General features: G+C 40.9%; 1 protein-coding gene across 13 annotated transcripts in view; it reads right to left on the bottom strand.

Moving 5' to 3' along the window:
* RBFOX1 (RNA binding fox-1 homolog 1) overlaps positions 1-17,809 on the bottom strand; it is a 499,409-nt gene that overhangs the window by 115,262 nt on the left and 366,338 nt on the right. For 9 of the 13 annotated variants that reach the window (XM_029577009.1, XM_029577010.1, XM_029577015.1 and 6 more), the window contains 2 exons: positions 14,652-14,726; positions 13,071-13,110 (listed from right to left, as the gene is read on the bottom strand). In XM_029577009.1, the coding sequence (XP_029432869.1) occupies positions 13,071-13,110; positions 14,652-14,726 (115 nt within the window). The remainder of the gene's footprint in view (positions 1-13,070; positions 13,111-14,651; positions 14,727-17,809) is intronic. The other 4 variants (XM_029577019.1, XM_029577016.1, XM_029577018.1 and 1 more) reach the window with 1 other exon arrangement.

Consider the following 17,809-nt stretch of genomic DNA (forward strand, 5'->3'; position numbering starts at 1 on the left):
CCAAGACCCTCAAATGGATATATATGCTCCAGCTCTACCATAGGCCCTTGAGAGCTCCATGGTTATGAATCCAGGTGATCAAGAAGAAAAAAAGATACTCAATATTTGAAAGTTTGGGTACCAACAGATATTTTCTGCTCCAACCAAGCAAACGCTCAGTTGTTCATTGGTCACAGAAAGAAAAGAACACAAGAATCTGTCATGTATCAGTCCTTTAAACCCAGCATCCTGTCTCCAACAATGGCCAGTCCAGGACAAAAGTACAGAGTAGATCCCAAAAAGTAGTTCTTTTTCTTGTTACTTCTGGGGTTAGCAATGCATTTCCTTAATCTACCTGGTCCTTTCCCTCCCCACCCCTATGCTGATCCCCACAGTCACAAGGCAAGAACAATGTTAACCAATATTTCAAGTACCATTCTTTCTTCATGAAATATCAATAAAGCAAGGAGATGCAAATAATTACTTCAACCCGTATGTAAGTCACTGTGCAGGCTGAAAACCAATAACTGGAACATCCTCAAACATCAACTAGGTTGGCAGGGGGAAAAAAATTAGAAACATTCCCTGCTGACAAACCCCAAATGACTAGGACACAAGAACTTGCCAGATATCAAAGGAAACATTAGCACTGGCATTATTCAGAGTCCCCCAATCACCAATTGTTTTGCCAATAGGCAAAAACATAGGAACCTGCTTATGCAGCTAATGAACTCAAGTCACTTGGACTGTTAAAACCCACTAGATGACCAAATAAATGTCAGGTCTGGTTGCCAACACCCTCAATGACTCCCTTTCCATAATCATGCCACAAATGAAAGCCCACTATTCTCCTACACCCCAAGATGCTACAAACCATGCAGCCGACGGTCCGAGTGCAGGAGGTCACTCCCGGACCCCCGCTGGACTTTTGGCAAGTCTTGTGGGGGTCAGGAGGGTCCCCCAAGACTTGCCAAAAGCCCCTGGTGGTCCAGCGGGGAACCGGGAGCAATCTCCTGCACTCGGGCCATCGGCTGCCAGTAATCAAAATGGCGCCGATAGCCTTTGCCCTTACTATGTCACAGGGGCTACCGGTGTCATTGGTCAGCCCCTGTCACATAGTAGGAGCACAAGATGGCGCCATCCATCCAGTGCTCCTACCATGTGACAGGGTCCGGCCAATGGCACGGATACCCTGTCACATGGTAAGGGCAAAGGACCATCGGCACCATTTTGATTAGTGGCAGCCGACGGCCCGGGAGCAGGAGGATGGCCCGGAGTGGGAGATTGCTCCCGGGACCCCCACTGGACCACCAGGTACCTGTAAAACATTTTTGGGGGCGTCGGGAGGGTGGGGGAAATTAAGGGGTTAGTTTTAAAGGGTTGGGGTGGGTTTAGGGGTTATTTTTGTGTGCCATTTTTCCCGCCCTCCCCCAAAATGATAAGGGAAACCCCACAATCAATATCGTGCGGTTTTCCTATCGTTTTGGGGAGCCCCCGATTTCTGACGATTTTGAAAATATCGACGATATTTTAAATCATCCGAAGCCCGATTCACATCCCTACTAACCAGCGCTTTTCGTATATGAAATTCAGCTGAATTTTGCCATGTTCACAATCTACTGAGCAATACTTGCTACTAGAAATATGTTGCTATTTTTTCTGAAATGTTAATTCTTAAACTATGATAAATGTATGGCAAATAATTTTATTTTGAATTTTAAATTATTTTCCATAAGAAAATAAGAACATGCCATACTGGGTCAGACCAAGGGTCCATCGAGCCCAGCATCCTGTTTCCAAGAGTGGCCAATCCAGGCCATAAGAACCTGGCAAGTACCCAAAAACTAAGTCTATTCCATGTTACCATTGCTAGTAATAGCAGTGGCTATTTTCTAAGTCAACTCTTATCTAGGTGACGCGTGAGGTCCACCACCTTCGCACCAGATAGGCATGTTACAAGGCGATCCTCACTCCCACCAGCCACCCAGCTATCTACATTCCTAATAATCAAATCACCAACTATGACGGCCAACCTAACCCTTCCCTCCTGGGCAGTAGGCCTTGGGGAGATATCCTCGGTGCGAAAGGACAATGCATCACCTGGAGAGCAGGTCTTTGCTACAGGATCTTTTCCTGCTCCACCAGGTTGATGCTCCCCAATCATGAGACCTTCTTCCTCCAAGGCAGCACCAGGGCTGCCAATTTTATGATTACTAAACATTTTATTTAATTGTAAGATAGGGTAAAGCAGAACAATGCTAGTATGGGGGCAATTTTCCAACTATCCACACTGGGATAAAACCTATGGTTACTATTTATCCATATACTTTGCACCAATTTTTGAAATGAGGGTACACACATAATTTTGCTTTGAAATTTGCCATGGGCTACGAAGTTCCTGTAGATATATGTGCCTGCTTTCTGTGCGGGTACTATGTTCATGGAAAATAACAAGCATACGGGGCTATTTATCATTTTGCATTAGGGCCTTAACGCAATCCTAAAGGCCCTAAAACATGCGTTAAATAGCACATAGTAAATGGAGAGAGAGAGAGAATGAGAGAGATGGTCTATACAGACCAATATGTAACTTTCCTATTTATACTATAAGAAAACACTTTCCCACATACTAATATATGTTCAATTATGCCATCATAATAGACACTACCAATACTGAGACCTTCATTGTCTTATAAATAATCATCTTGCACATTGTATAATTTTTTCATAGTTTTTTGGTTGCATATAAAAACCACGTTTTGAAATAAATGGTGCCATTTCAAGCTAACGCTGTCACTCAATGTAACTTAAAGATGTAATTCATCATAATGAGGTCACTCCCTCATGCAGAAACATTTGTTTCAAAATGCAGACCATGTTGGGATGGGACGTGTACTCTTTGAGCAAAAAGATACGTTTTTATATGCAACCAGGCATTCACCACCCTCTCCATGAAGAAATATTTCCTGACATTGGTTCTGAGTTGCCATCCCTGGAGTTTCATTTCATGACCCCTAGTTCAACTGATTTCTTTCCAATGCTCTGCACATTTTGGCATTGAATCCTAGTTGCCAAATCTTTGTCCACTCTTCAAGATTTCTTAAATCACATTTCATACCTTCTACTCTGTTGCAGACCTTAGTATCATCCGCAAATAGACAAACTTTACCTTCTATCCCTTCCGCCAGGTTGCTCACAAAGATATTGAACAGAACCAATCCCAAAACCAATCCCTGTGGCTTCTAATTTTGTTCACAAAATTCTCCAATGTGGGACCGTATCAAAAGTTTTACTAAAATCCAAGTAAATCACATCGGACACTCTTCTCTGATCCAGTTCTCTAGTCATCCAATCAAAAAAATTGATCAGATTTGTCTGACAGGACCTTCCCCTGGTGAATCCAGGCTGCCTTGGGTTGGGCAACTCACCAGATTGTAGATAATTGACTATTCTTTCCTTCAGCAGAGTCTCCATTAATTTTCCCACCACCAAGGTGAGGCTAACTGGCCTGTAGTTTCCAGCCTCCTCTCTAAGCTCCCACTCTTGTGAAACAGAACCACCACTGCTCTTCTTCAATCTTGCGGCACCACTCCCATTTCCAGGGATCTATTGAACAGGTCCTTCAATGGACTCTCCAGCACATCCCTGAGTTCCCTCAGTATGCTAGAATGTACCTCATCTGGCCCCATGGCCTTGTTCACTTTCTGTTTTCCTAGCTTTTCCCATACATTTTCTTCTGTAAACAGAGTTTTGTCTACTCCACCCCCATCCACAGTCTTGTCAACTAGTGACAGTCCTTCCCCAGGGTCTTCGTTAGTGAACACCGAACTGAAGTATTTGTTTAATATTTTGGCCATTTCTTCATCTCTATCCACCCATTGATCTTTGTCACCTTTCAATTTCACTGTGCCACATCAAATCTTTCTCTGATATATGTGAAAAATGTTTTGTCACCTCACTTTACCTTTTTGGCAATCTTTTCTTCTACCTGGCTTTTTGCTTTCTTGATTTCTTTCTTCGTCTCCCTCAGTTTCACCAGACATTCTTCCCTACGTTCCTCTTTTTGGGATCATTTATATTTCTAGAACACTGTTCATTTTGCCTTTATTTTATCAGCCACCTCCTTTGAGAATCAGATTGATTTCTTATTTCTCTTACTTTTGTTTACTTTTCTAACATATAGATTTCTTGCCTTTGTAACTGCTCCTTTTAGTTTGGCCCACTGTTGTTCCACCTCTCTCATTTTCTCCCAGTCTTCTAGTTCTACCTCCAGGTACATCCCCATTTTGACAAAGTCCATATTTTTGAAATGCAAAACTTGAGTCTTCATGTGACCTCTCTCTATCCTATTTGCAATATCAAACCATATTGTTTGAAGATTCTGGGTGCTCAATAGAGACAATATCCCCATAGGTGAGCACTAGGTCAAGTATAACTACCTCCCACATGCATATGCTATTTTTTGCATGCACCTATTTTGGAAATTCATCTTATACTTTTTTATGTTTTATTTTTTATTTTGCATTTTCAGATATATTACAATATCATTTACTAAAGAATAGAGAGTTTATACACCTTATTTTCAATAGTAGAATCTACTACAAACATAATGGTAAAGCATGTTATAAACATTCTAACATAAACCTCTTAATATATTTGGAAATTTCAGAACCAATATTTTACAGGAAATATGAAGCCCTAATATCTTGTCACACGTTATAAGAAATTAACCTCACTATAAGAAGGGACACCCCATAACTCTTTTATACACTTCCAGACTTCCCATCTAGAAAGCTACTAAGCTGTTCCGGCTCTAGAAATATATAAGTTTCTTCCTGATATTTCAATATACATCTGCATGGATATTTCAAGATCATAGTGGCCCCCTGATTTATCACTTCCAATCTCATCTGCAAAAACTCCTTCCTGCGTTCCTGGGTAGGGCATACAATATCAAGAAAAATCCAGATATTCTGTTCATAATATTTTGTCATCCTGTTTCTGAAAAAGAATTTCAATACCATATTTCTATCATGTTCAAATGCAAAAGATATCAACATTGTCCCCCTTGTAGTAATCTCAGTCTGTATAGATAATTCAAGAATCTCGGTGATATTCATAGATTGTTGTTCCCTTACTTCAATGCCGCTTGTATCCAAAGATTTTCGTGAAATAAAGAAAGCTTTGGTGATCACTGGTATTGCCTCTTTTGGGATTTAAAAACTTCCATCAGGAATGCTTTAAATGACTCAGCTGGTGATATTTTTTTCAGTACTGGGAAATTAAATACTCTCAGATTTAAAAATCTGAGGGAGTTCTCAATGTTCTCAATTTTTTTTCCATAATATTTTCAGATTTAATTAAATTTGTTTGAATTTTCTCTATCATTATTACTTTCTTTTCAACATTTTCAATCTTTTCTTGCTGTTGAAGAACAATCTTCTCAGTATTCAGTCCTTTTTTACTCATTTCCAGAAATGCCTTAGTTAGCGATGAAATTGCTGACTCTATGGATACTAACGCATTCCAGACTGTATCTAGAGTCACAATTGGTGGCTTCCGTATTGTAAACACAGTTCCTGGAATTATATTTAATACTTCTGTTGGTGTGTTAACTTCGTTGTTATATTCCGGTGGAGCCATTACGGGGGACCTAGGAGAGAGAGTTAAATCTCCTAACGGAGTTCTCTCACCTTTTTCTGATGCACTTTCCCCGCCTTCACTGCCCGGATCTGAGGTCGCCGTCTCAATCCCTCCTTCTCTTGAGAGACTCAGCCGCTTTTCACATTCCATTTCCCTCAGTCTTCGGAGCAGGGATGACATCATTGGGGCCCCCGGACTCAGCAATACTGTTTTGGCTATTGAGAGAGACCCGAGCTCCAGGATCTCACCCACCATGGCCCTCGCTTCTGGTTCCTTGGGGGTTGATGCAAAAAAGCTCTCTATTTTTGCCTGTTGGACGCTATCGTCTTTCTCGGGAACAATGTTCTTTAGCTTGGCTTTCCGCTTGGTGTGTGGCATCCTCCAGGCACTTTAAAATCAGGGAAAACAGCAAAAAGGTACAAAGTTTGAAGAGAGAGCTCCTCCGTGGCGTCTTACAGGTCGGCCATCTTGGTTCCTATAAATTCATCTTATACTTTTTAAAATCAAAAGTAGGTTCATAAATCCAAATTCCACCTCAATTGCACACTGCACCCCACCTGCCCTGAACACTTTTTTTTGTGCACATAAAAATATGCTCAAAACCAGTGTATGTATACTTTTCTAATGGCCCATGTTTTATGTACATAAATAGCTTTGACAATTCTCCCCAATATGCATACTTTTAAATAAATGTTGAGTAATGTTGTAAGATTTGTGTTCTATTCCTCCAGCTGAACTGACCAGCTTGTGACTTGTACATGGGTAATAAACTGGTTACAGATTACTTAACCCATACAATTGTATCCATTTCTGTCTTTCACTGTACTACTTGTGTGACTTTAAACATTTCCACTAAACTTGTTCGGCTCAAGATTTTAAGCCATTTTAGGAGTTATACTATGCTTCTGAACAAGTCCTCAAATTTTTGCGAGTGTTGGACATCAATTTCACATTCTGATATTCTCCAGTTTGCCCTTAATTTTCAGATTGTGTAAATTAATGAATTTTAAGCAATGATAAGCAGACTTCAAGACTTTAGAAGCATGCATATTTTTATTAAGTAAGTGTCTTTGGAAACCACTTCGACCTACCTCCATTGTAGAATGTAGTATACAAAAAATAGAGGTTGAAATTCAACGCCATTCAGCCACACTAAGTGGCCACCAATTAGCAGGCTGTTTACCTGACTAAATATTTGGAAAAGAGAAGAGTAGGACAGGAGAATTCCAGGAAGGAGCTACTTATCTAGCTAACTTTGGGCCTGATTCATTAAGACTTTTCTCCCATGCTATGTCTACGGGAAAAAGATTTAGTGAATCAGGTACTTAGTCAGATTAGTGCCGATATTCAGCCTTATCCAGTTTAGACTGTCAGAAAAGTCTAGGGCATCAGTTTGGCTGTCATATAATTAGCTTGATATACCTAACCAGCTAACTATGGCCTGGATTCACCATTCTATCGCAGAATGGTAAATCCAGCAAAAACGGGGGGAGGGGGGGGGGCAGGCCTGCAAAAGCGGGCAGCCTTCACATCACTGCGGTGTTTTCGCTGCTGGCTTTCGTGCCCAATAGCACCACCGTGAAAGGTGGTGCTATTGGGCACGCTACTGGTGACAATAACGTTACTTACCTTCTCGCCACCAGCGAAGACACCTCTGAGTCCGCCTCCTAGCTGCCCCTACTCCTCCCCTCGCCACCCCCAGCATGCTTTCGCACGCAAAAAGGGTCTCCTATGACAGCCAATTATATTCAGTGATGCTATGACAGCCAAATATATTCAGTGATGTAGCTGCATTGCTGAATATCTCAGCCAAGTTAGCTGGATAAGTTTAACCAGCTAAGCTGTTCAGTTGGATAGCAGCTAAATATTGCCCTCTCAATCAGGCCGATTCAATAAACTCTGAGGGACAGCTGGTGCTCTGAGACGAGCACCCGCTCTCCTGACGCGTGCCCAGGCACCTCTCCTGGGCATGCAATTCTTTATTTAAATTAGGGCCCGCACTAATAAGGTGGCACTAGGGACATTAGTGCATCCCTAGCAGCTCCTTATTAGCGGAAGTGGCAGCTTCAGGGGTCTGACAACCAACGCTTTATTTTACCGACCACAGGTTCGGAAACGGATGCCGGCAAAATTGAGCATCTGTTTTCTAACCTGCGGGCAGGTTTTTTTTTGTTTTTTACATTTTTGGGACCTCCGACTTAATATTGCTATGATATTAAGTCGGAGGGTGTACAGAAAAGAAGTTTTTTCTGCTTTTCTGTACACTTGCCCAGTACTGTCTGAAATTAATGCCTGCCTTTGGCAGGCGTTACTTTCTGTATTTTAAGTGACTAACTAATAGGCTCATCAACTTGCATTTGCATGTGATGTGCGCTATTGGTTTCGGGGGGTTGGCCGTGCATTTTCCACACGCTATTACCCCTTACAGTATAAGGGGTAATAATAGCGTGTCAAAAATGCGTGGCCAAACAGGGACTAAATGGTGCGCTCAGTCGAGCGCACCGTTCTGTATTGGCCTCAATGACGGTAACTGTAAAATGAGCCTGCAGGTGCTCATACATGCATGTATAGGCACGCGAGTGCACATACGCTGGAATTTAAAATTGTGTGCACAGTTGCAAGGGTAAATTTTAAAATATACCACGAGTATATGTGCTCCTAATTTTAAGCTGTTACTCAAAAAAAACGTATTTTCCTTAGGACTTTGTTGGTTTTAACACGCATAGGTAAGTGCTCTCATGAAGGATATTCCCAGTTATATCAATAAGTCCACCAGTTTGCACAGACCCCTCTGATTCTTCAGCCTGCATTCCCCCCAGTTGACCCAGTCTCTTCATTCAGTCATTTTAGGCCTAAACAGAGATTTATGTAGACTTATACCTCAACAAAAGCAGGAGTAAACATGCACAGATAACAGTCTGTCATCATGCACTATAACCGTCGGATTTAAAATATAGATTTACACTCATAAATTTTGGCCCCAGCCTGGCATGCTCTTCTCATGCACATACACACACATAAATGAGCCTTTTAATGCGAGCAACACTTTTAAAATTCACCCCGATGTGCGAAAGTGTCATACCCTTCAATCTCATTTTAAAATACGACAATTAGGTAGCTTTGTAATTGGTAATGCTAGCATTTAAGAATGAAAAAAATATATAAACTGCGACATCTTGCCTCTAACATAGGATCTTGGTAGAAACTCACAGTAATCTACATTCAGCGCAAAGAGATTTTTTTCCCCCATTTCTCAGTTCCGCATATGTTTGGTAATTTATTGACATACATTGGCTTTTGGTACTCTTGTTGCCAGGGTTGGGATATACGTAGCCAGTCAAGTTTTCAGGATGTCCACAATGAATAAGCATTAGAGAGATTTGTAAACAATGGAGGCAGTCCATGCAAATCTATCTCACGCATATTCATTGTGGATGTCCTGAAAAACTGACTGGCAAAGTGTGTACTGAGGACTGGGTTGAGAATCCTTACTCTATAAAGAAAAAGAAATATAACTAATTGATTCCAAAAGTAATAACAAAGAACAATAAAATAGAACAAAAGAAAATAAAAATGTCAGTCTCATCTTATAATTTACTTCTTTATTAATTTGCTTTTAGCATTTTAAATAAACATAGCAACATAGTAAATGACAGTAGATAAAGGCCATAAAGGTCCATCCAGCCTGTCCAGCTAGGGTGGTAAATATCATTGCACTGGAGGGTGATGGATACATTGAAAAATCCATGCATATATTGCAGGCAATTTGAAAACCTGACCACATAATCGCAAAGCCCGCGGGTACTTTAATCCATTAGCTTTGCACAGGTCCTCAAAGGGAGCGCACAAGCAATAGTTTCCCTCGGAAAACTGCCCAGGGGAAACGGACCCGCAGAGAGTGTCACCTGCTTTTTCCTGTGGTGCCGTTTTCTATCAAAATACCACACATAGCTTTGAAAATGCAAAACCTAACCCCCGAGCTCTGAGCCCACCTACTTTATCCAAGGTTAAATATATGGTGGGCGTTGTTGACCCTGTTCAGACTTTTCTCTGCGAGAAGGGTGGGCAATTTTCAGTCAAGTTACCTGGGTGAATGGCTTTCGAGAATTTCCCTCATTTTGGCACATGGTAAAGGAACTGAATTAGCCCGAGTTTGAAACTTGTGAGCAATCACACGAACTGTCAAGGCTTTAAGGTAATTGTTAAAAAATGTTAGGGAAATATCACTAAATGGGTAGATGCCAAGGAATTTTATCATGCTGTTGTTATAATTCCAAATAAGTAAGACAAGATGTCAAACTGGAGTAAATGATGGTAATTAGCAAAATCTAACATATTTGCATTGCAATATTTCTTTGTAAGATACATTCAGAAATAATTAACTGAATTCTCTAGTTTAAAATTGCTCCATTTAAAATTTAACACTCAAGGGTTTTTTGTTTTATTTTTAATTTCCCTTCTGCTGCAAAAGTAATAATTTGTTATAAAGTCCCATCCACAGAAATATAGCAAGGACCTGAGGACTTTTATAGTATACGGGCATGCCGTTAAAAAAAAAAAAAAAAAGGCATGCGGGGGACCCGTGTGCGTGCATTCGTCAGCTCGCGCCCAGGGATGCAGCTATTTTATAACTTGCACGAGTATATGCATGCATGTTATAAAATAGCCTGGCTGCATGCACATGCGCATCAGATTTTAAGTGGGAGTGCAAATGCAGCCTCTACTGCATAAATTGGGGATTTTAAAAAGGGAACACGCTGATACCATTTCAGTTTTACCAGTTCACCCAGTTAAGATATAGGTCCTACAAACCCCTCTAGTTTAATAGCCTTCACTGCCCCCAGTTAGCACTGACCCATTAAAACCCTGCAGCTCTGCCTATTTCTCTTTATTTTACAACTTACACAGCATCCATAGCAGATGTGAAGTGATGCGGCAGGGGACCTTGGCGCGCGCCAGATCGCTTAAGTATTTAAAAGCACATCTCAGCTTCATGTCTGAAATGCGCATGCCCTACCCAGAATATGCCCACATCACGTGCCTTTTTGAAAACTTTGGAGATGGGCGTGCTGTGGCATTTATGTGTGCATCTGGGCAGCTTTAAAATCCGCTCGGTGTGCGCAATCCCCCCAACGTATTCACGCATCCCCTAATTAATGCGTGCGTCAGGCTTTTAAAATTGACCTTAAAAAGGCATAATAAAAAAAAAAAAAAAGGTGATTGACATTTTGTTCAAATGACAAATTACTTTTAAAAGCACATTTTACCTCCCAGCTTTAATTCATGCATACAAAATTAGAAAATAAAGTTATATGCTTGTGTACAAGTTTTACGAATAAATCTATTTTATCATGTTTGTTTTTGGGGAGTATACTTTACACAGTTTGTTCTGCAACAAATGCATAATTAATTGTAATCCTTATTTGTTAAACAAAAAGGAACTAAAAATGAGAAAGTAGTCAATAAGTGAAAAATGTCAAACCAGTTTTGTGGCTGGCCAACAAGCAACTGTACTAAAAAGTAGGGATGTGCATTTGTTTTGAACCAATGGCACATCCAAACCAAAGAAAGGCCCCTTTGGTCACCTTTCATAGCTGTGGAGCCCAGGCCTACTTGGCTTAGGTGAGCCAAGCCCAGATGGGATCACCCTGGACCCCCTCCAACCCTCTTCTGCTCCCAAGAACAGTGCTAGGACTGGGAATTGCCCCGGCCCCCCACCTACCCCCTTCTATTGGCGTCCATGTTGAAGAAAGGGGATAGTAGCTACACAAATACAGTAAAAGAAGGTGCCAGCTGACTCTGAGATCAGCCCTATACAATGCAAAAATGGTGCCATTGTCAGGGTAGGCCTGCACCATTTTCTTATACATCTATACGAATACAGCCATGCAAGAAAATGGCACCAGTTGGCTCTGAGACCTGTGTCATTTCCATGTCACGTAACGCCAGTCAAAGTGCTGCCATTCTTTAAAGGATTTGCAGTGGGACAGGAGGAAGTGGGCATTGCTCCTGCCCCTTTCTTCAGGGTGGTACCTCTATGGAAGGGGTAAATAGGGGCCAGGAGGTCCCCAGGCCTGGCACCTTTTTCAGGGGAGGAGAAAGAGGTCAGAGGGACCCATGGACGTCCCCAGCTGGGCTTGTCTTGGCACAGCTGGCTAAGCACGGGCCCCACAGCTTTCTTAGGGGGTGAGAGGGGAGTTGTAGGCCCCATTTCATTTTTGTTGTTGTTTGTTTCATTTTAGTGTGGGAAATGAACTGAAAAAAAAAAAGACCTCCATCCTTCCAAAATGAAAATAATAAAAAAAAAGTGTAACAAATTTCTTAGGCCTACACATCCCTACTGAAAATAAATGTTGATCAATTTCCTAATTTTTTTTTTTTTTTTTTAGAATAATCTCAAATTCTCTGATTTGTGGTTTAAATTTGTGCTTGTGCTGCCTCTGGTTGAAGAGTTAAAATTCAGCTTCAGTAAGAAATGATAGATGTAATATTTCATATTTATATACCTTCATTCTGAAATTAACAATCATGGCGATTTACAATAAAAGCATTGCATAAAAACCTAAAATATATGCATTCAAATATAAAACAAATCATTTACAATTACAACAGAATAGGTACAATAGGTATTATTTTAGCTATCTCTTCTGACCTGCGGTTTCTGTTTGTCTTAGTCAGTGTATGCTAAACTAAATAACCATGTCTTGAGATCGTTTTTAAATTGCTTACTGTCTTTCTGTATACGTAATTCAACCAACACTGTGTTCCAAAGTTTAGGTCCAGTGATTGAAAGTGTGCTTTCTCTAGGGGTGTGCATTCGTTTCATACGTTTCCTATACAAGCATGTAATATGAAACGTATGAAACATATGAAACAAATGCACATCTAATTGACATGTAATGGGAAATATATGAAACGAATTAAACGAATGAAACAAATGCACATCCCTAGCTTTCTCTGACCTCACTTAAATGTGCTCCATATACTGATGGAACTTGAAAAAGGCCTTTATTGGCAGATCTTAAGCGCCTACTTGGAGCATATGAATATAAAGAGGCATTCAGCCATTCTGTGCTGTTATTATGGATCATGTTATGAATGACTGTAAGGACTCTGCATTGGGACCTGAACTTAATTGGCAACCAATGTAATGATTTTAAAATAGGTGTGATATGTTCGAATTGTGTTTGTGGATAGACCTAGTAATAAAGAATTACAGTAGTCAAAGTCACTGAAAACCAAAATTTGTAACACCGTCCTGAAGTCGTCATATAAGAGAAGAGGTTTAAGACGTTTTAAAATATTTAATTTAATGAACAGAAAGGTCCTGTGATATGACAGGCATTCCTCTCAATTCAATTCGACGGGCTTAAGCAGACTAAAAGGGAGGTGAGCTGAGCAGCCAACTTGTAAAAATAAGGACAACATGCACATTCATGAATACTTACATAAATGTCCGCACCATAAAATCCATCCTGGTAAACAACACTGCAAGGATGCACACACAGAGAAAAATATGTAGATTAGAGCATTTTCCCACCTATAGACATCAGATGCCCCTGCACTGCTGAAACCAACCCTGGTCGCAAATTTTAACAGTGGAATAAGGGGACTAAATCCTGAGGAGGGGATAATCAAAGGTGTTTCTGAGGATAAAACAATGTTTTACCTGTCTATATGGACTCTATGATTATTGGCCACCTTGTACGAAGGTAAAAGTGCATATGTTTTTTTATAGCACACGTGAAATTTTATCCACATACTGAGGAAGTGGTTCCAGAGACAGGGAGGAGGGGGAGAAAGGAGCAATGAACATAGTTTTGATCGCACCAAATTGTGTGCGTCGTTTAGCTCTGAAACAAATTGTCCATAGAGGAAGCAAGCACAATGTTATGTGGCTTAATCTTTCCTTACACAATAGTCAATGCAAAACCAGAGGTGTACTTTTGCTTTGATTACAGGTGCAAACCTCATGGATGGAAGTACCCGTGGAGTTTGCACCAACACGGGATCTTTCAATTATGGTTCCCATAGCGACTATGTGAAAACGAGACCTTCGTGTTGTCCACGTGTGGAACTCGGTGACTTTTGGCCCGTATGTGAGATAGCTGAAGGGACATAACAAGTGCTAGCAATTATCCTAAAGAGGGGACCTCAATAGTACCAAAACCAACATTTTAATGTCGTTTTTAGCTGAATAAAGGCATCATTTATACCCAACCACTATACAATTTTTTTTAAAACCAATTTAGGGCAGTGATACTTTAATCTGAGGATAAGCATTCATCTACATTTGCTGAGTTAAACATTACTTTTCATACCCATTCACTTACTGAACAGTGGGGGGAAACAGAAATGTAATGATCAAACTGTGCTCTCTCTGGAGCTGATAAAACCCTGCGTGTTGTACCTCATATTTACTAGGTAGGAACCAAATACATGCAAAAATGATTCTTAGCTAAGAAAAATCAATAACTATAAGATAAAAGTCACAGAGGCCCTACAAATGGGCAATCCAAAGCTCACTGGCTTTTATTGCAAGAAGAACAATTTAAATCAGAGGTTCAAGACTCTTCAGAGAATTAAGGTAAACAGACTGAGAGATGAAATCCCATGACAGATGCACAAGGAAGAAAATTTAGATTAAAAAAAAAAAAAAAGGGAAGCCAGTCAAGAACCTGTTAATTGCTTTTAAACTCATTGCAGATATTGCAAGTTGGCAAAAGATAGAACAATATTGCTACGTATTTTAATTTTGGAAAGTTTGGGTTTTGTAATTGGTCCCATTTCTTTAGTAACCTTTTAAGATGGGAAAAGGTCTTGCAGCGACTAAGTTAAGGAGCCTGGCATAACAATTATTCATTTTGGTTTTAGCATTCAGCGTAGAACATTTCTCTAAGGCTCAGTGAAGACACCATTATAAACAGGTTAAATAAACTAGATGTAGGACAGTACACAAATTTAAAATAAAAACAGCAGCACAGCATGATAAACTGATTGTCAAATTTGTAAGAATGGATTTTTACTACCTATTCAAATAGGTTCCCGCATGTATGCTCTGTGAAATTTCAGGTGGTAATCCCCTGGCATTGGCTTGGAAGTATCTGTGAAAAAGAATTTGGTACCTCAGCAGCTTCCCCTTTCCCTTTTAATAAATAAAATAATTTTGAACTGTAAAACCAGGTTTTCTAGCATACAATTCAACCAGATCTAACTATTGTACAATCATTTTATGATGCTTTCTTCATTCAAATAGTCATCAGTAAAGTTACTTTTTCTTTATGGAGACAAGCAAACAATAGCTGGTACTTAAGGCAGTGCAGATAAGTTTGCATCAGAAAGCAAATATCAGGATTTTTGGCAAGTTTGCATGATTGCAAACATGTGGCAAAAGTTCAATGAAAGCATTTGTCTACCGTTGATAAAATATGACATAGAAACATAGGATGTGACAGCAGAGAAGCATAATCTAATATAACAACATAGTAACATAGTTAATGATGGCAGATAAAGACCAAAGTGGCCCATCCAGTCTGCACAGAAGCAGCTCTATGCAAATCTATGCAAAATAGATCAAATTCCAACATGAAACCCAACCCTCACTCCTGATGTGTGTCCTTTAGGGTTGCAAATGACACTGAGTGCAGGTTACCCAATGCTTTCCAGAAAGCACAATGCAGCCGTAGAGCTGCTGCCTTAGGTGAAGGGCTTCATTACTATTCTCTTGCCACTAGCACTCTTCTGCATTTATCCCATTCTTTTTTGAAGTCTGTTACAGGTTTCGTCTTCACCGCCTTTTCTTTGAGAGCATTCTAGGAATCCACTATCCTCTCTGTGATAAAATACTTCCTGATGTTGTTCCTGAACCTACCCCCTTGGAGTTTCACATGGCGACGTCAAGCTCTACAGCTTCCTTTCCACTGAAAAAAACTTGGCTTCCTCACTGTACAGTCATATTTTTCAGGTACTTAGATGTCTGAATCATACCCATCCATCTCATCTCTCTACATAGTCTGTCATTCAACAGAGACAAATAGTGGGGATTTACCAGGATGCAAATATGCAGCATGGTTTTCTTCACATAATGTATTTGCTGAAATTCTCCTCTCTGTACATGGCATATTGGCACTATATTACTTTTTTTTTTTTTTTGCATTAATTATGAATAGTTAGTTAAATGAATGAGATATTCACACAATTCTCCAGGCAGGAGGGCACTGGGTTTGAATTTCAAACATAGCCGAATAAGACTTATCAGGCTTACAAGGGATATTCAGCAGTACATCGGCAATATCGTTGAATATCTCAGTAAAAGTCGCTAGTTAGTGGATAAGTCTTATCTGACTAACTTTAGATCTGCTATTGAGCAAGTCTCCTGCTGGACCACCAGGGACTTTTGGCAAGTCTTGGGGGGGTCAGGAGGGTGGGGTTTTTATTCATTAATGATACATTGCATTAGTGGGGGTTCACCATACGTTTCGGGAACCCATGAATGCAACGAATAGGGACCTATACGTTGCGGATTGCGCATTCGTTCAAAACAAATGCACATCTCTACTCTCAATTGCTTGTAGGCTACCACAGTATTATTCAAGTCTTTGCCACGTTAGACTGAGGCCCACAGAGGGAATATGTATATGCACTGACCTTAGTCTCTTTACATATTCTGAAGAATCATTCCCCAACCATTTCACTAACATGTTAATCTCCTTCCTTGGAGATGTTCAGTTCTGAGATTACTCCTTTGAATATAATTTCCATGCTCTGTAGTTTTCTGGGTGGTCATCAAACTTGGTGAGCCCTGTATTGACAAGCTTATGACAAATCATGTATCTAGAAAGAACTGACATGCCCATGGCCTCAATCTGTATATGACAAAATACTTGTGGGGTACTCTTGGAAGCTATCGGGTAAATTTTAAAAAAGGTGCGCGTGGGGAAAACAGGAGTTACATGTGCGGCTGGGCTTTGCGCACACCGCGCACATTTAAGAAGGGGCCCGGCCACGCCCATAACCCCTGTTATGCGCACAAGGGGAAGGCCAGGGGCAGAGAGGGGTGTAGAGGGGTGGGCCGGGACAGCATTATAGTTCGCTGTCCTGGAGTCTCGCGTGCCGGCAGCCAGCCAGCACGCACAACTTACTTCAGCTAAAGTAAGTTGCTCAACAAAGGTAACAAAAAAAAAAAATTGGATCTAGGGGGTTAGGGAGGAGAGGAGAAGGGGAAAGGAAAGGGGAAGGGAGGTTAGGGTAGGGGGTAAGAAAGTTCCCTCCCAGTCTATTCCTTAATTGGACTGGACAGAGGGAACTGGGGAAGGTTGCGATGTGTTGCTGCGTGAAAATTGCATAATTACCCCCCCCCCCTTGTGTGCGCATGTTATAAAATCAGTGCGTCCATGTGTGCATTCCAGGAAGTGCACGCAGATGTATTAAACTCTACCCCATACGTCTTTGTTCATCACCTGGTATATCAGTTTTGAATACTAAGGTAGGGTGAGTTAGGTCAGGTGCACTCTTGCTATGTGAAGGGTGTATGTCAGATATCCTTGATGGAAGCAAGATTCCAGCCATTTCATGACCCCAGTTCACGTGGAGTAGTTGCATGAGGGCAAGAGATAGTGTGTATCTGTGCAGACATACCTGATCTGGGGCCAATGGCAGCTCATCCATGTTAGGAAGCGTGTTGAGCTGATCTCTGTCTGGAGGAATGTTTAGTTTATGAGAAGACTGTATTGCCTCAACATCTGACACCTCCTCATCAGATTGGGAGGGCAAGCTGGAATACCTGGCATAATGGCATAGTATATAGTCTCTGGTATGCTAGGCTGGATCCTCTGAGGCAATTTGATTAATCTGGTTCTCTCCATCATCCTATCCTGCAGCTGTTTCAAGGATTACAGCTGCAGCTGCTTCCCCTTCTTGCCTTAATACTTCTAGGTTAGTTTCTAACTCTGCTTTCTTGCATGAAACAGCAGCAGCGGTGGTGGTACCAGTGGTGGCAGCAACAATCTGTTCCTGCTCCTCAGCACTAGCTTGTTCTAGTATTAAGGCTGCCTCTTTCCTGCTAAAGATGCACATTTTAGTGTGATTTCTGTTCCAGCATGTGCTTTGGTAGTGGCTCCACCTGTCGAAGACAGGTTTAAGCACACTGATTTTGAGGATTTTGTTGTGTGTCTAGAGGTCCTGGAGC

This window comes from Rhinatrema bivittatum, chromosome 14 (genome assembly GCF_901001135.1).
Source record: "Rhinatrema bivittatum chromosome 14, aRhiBiv1.1, whole genome shotgun sequence".
In the NCBI taxonomy this organism is placed as follows: domain Eukaryota; kingdom Metazoa; phylum Chordata; class Amphibia; order Gymnophiona; family Rhinatrematidae; genus Rhinatrema; species Rhinatrema bivittatum.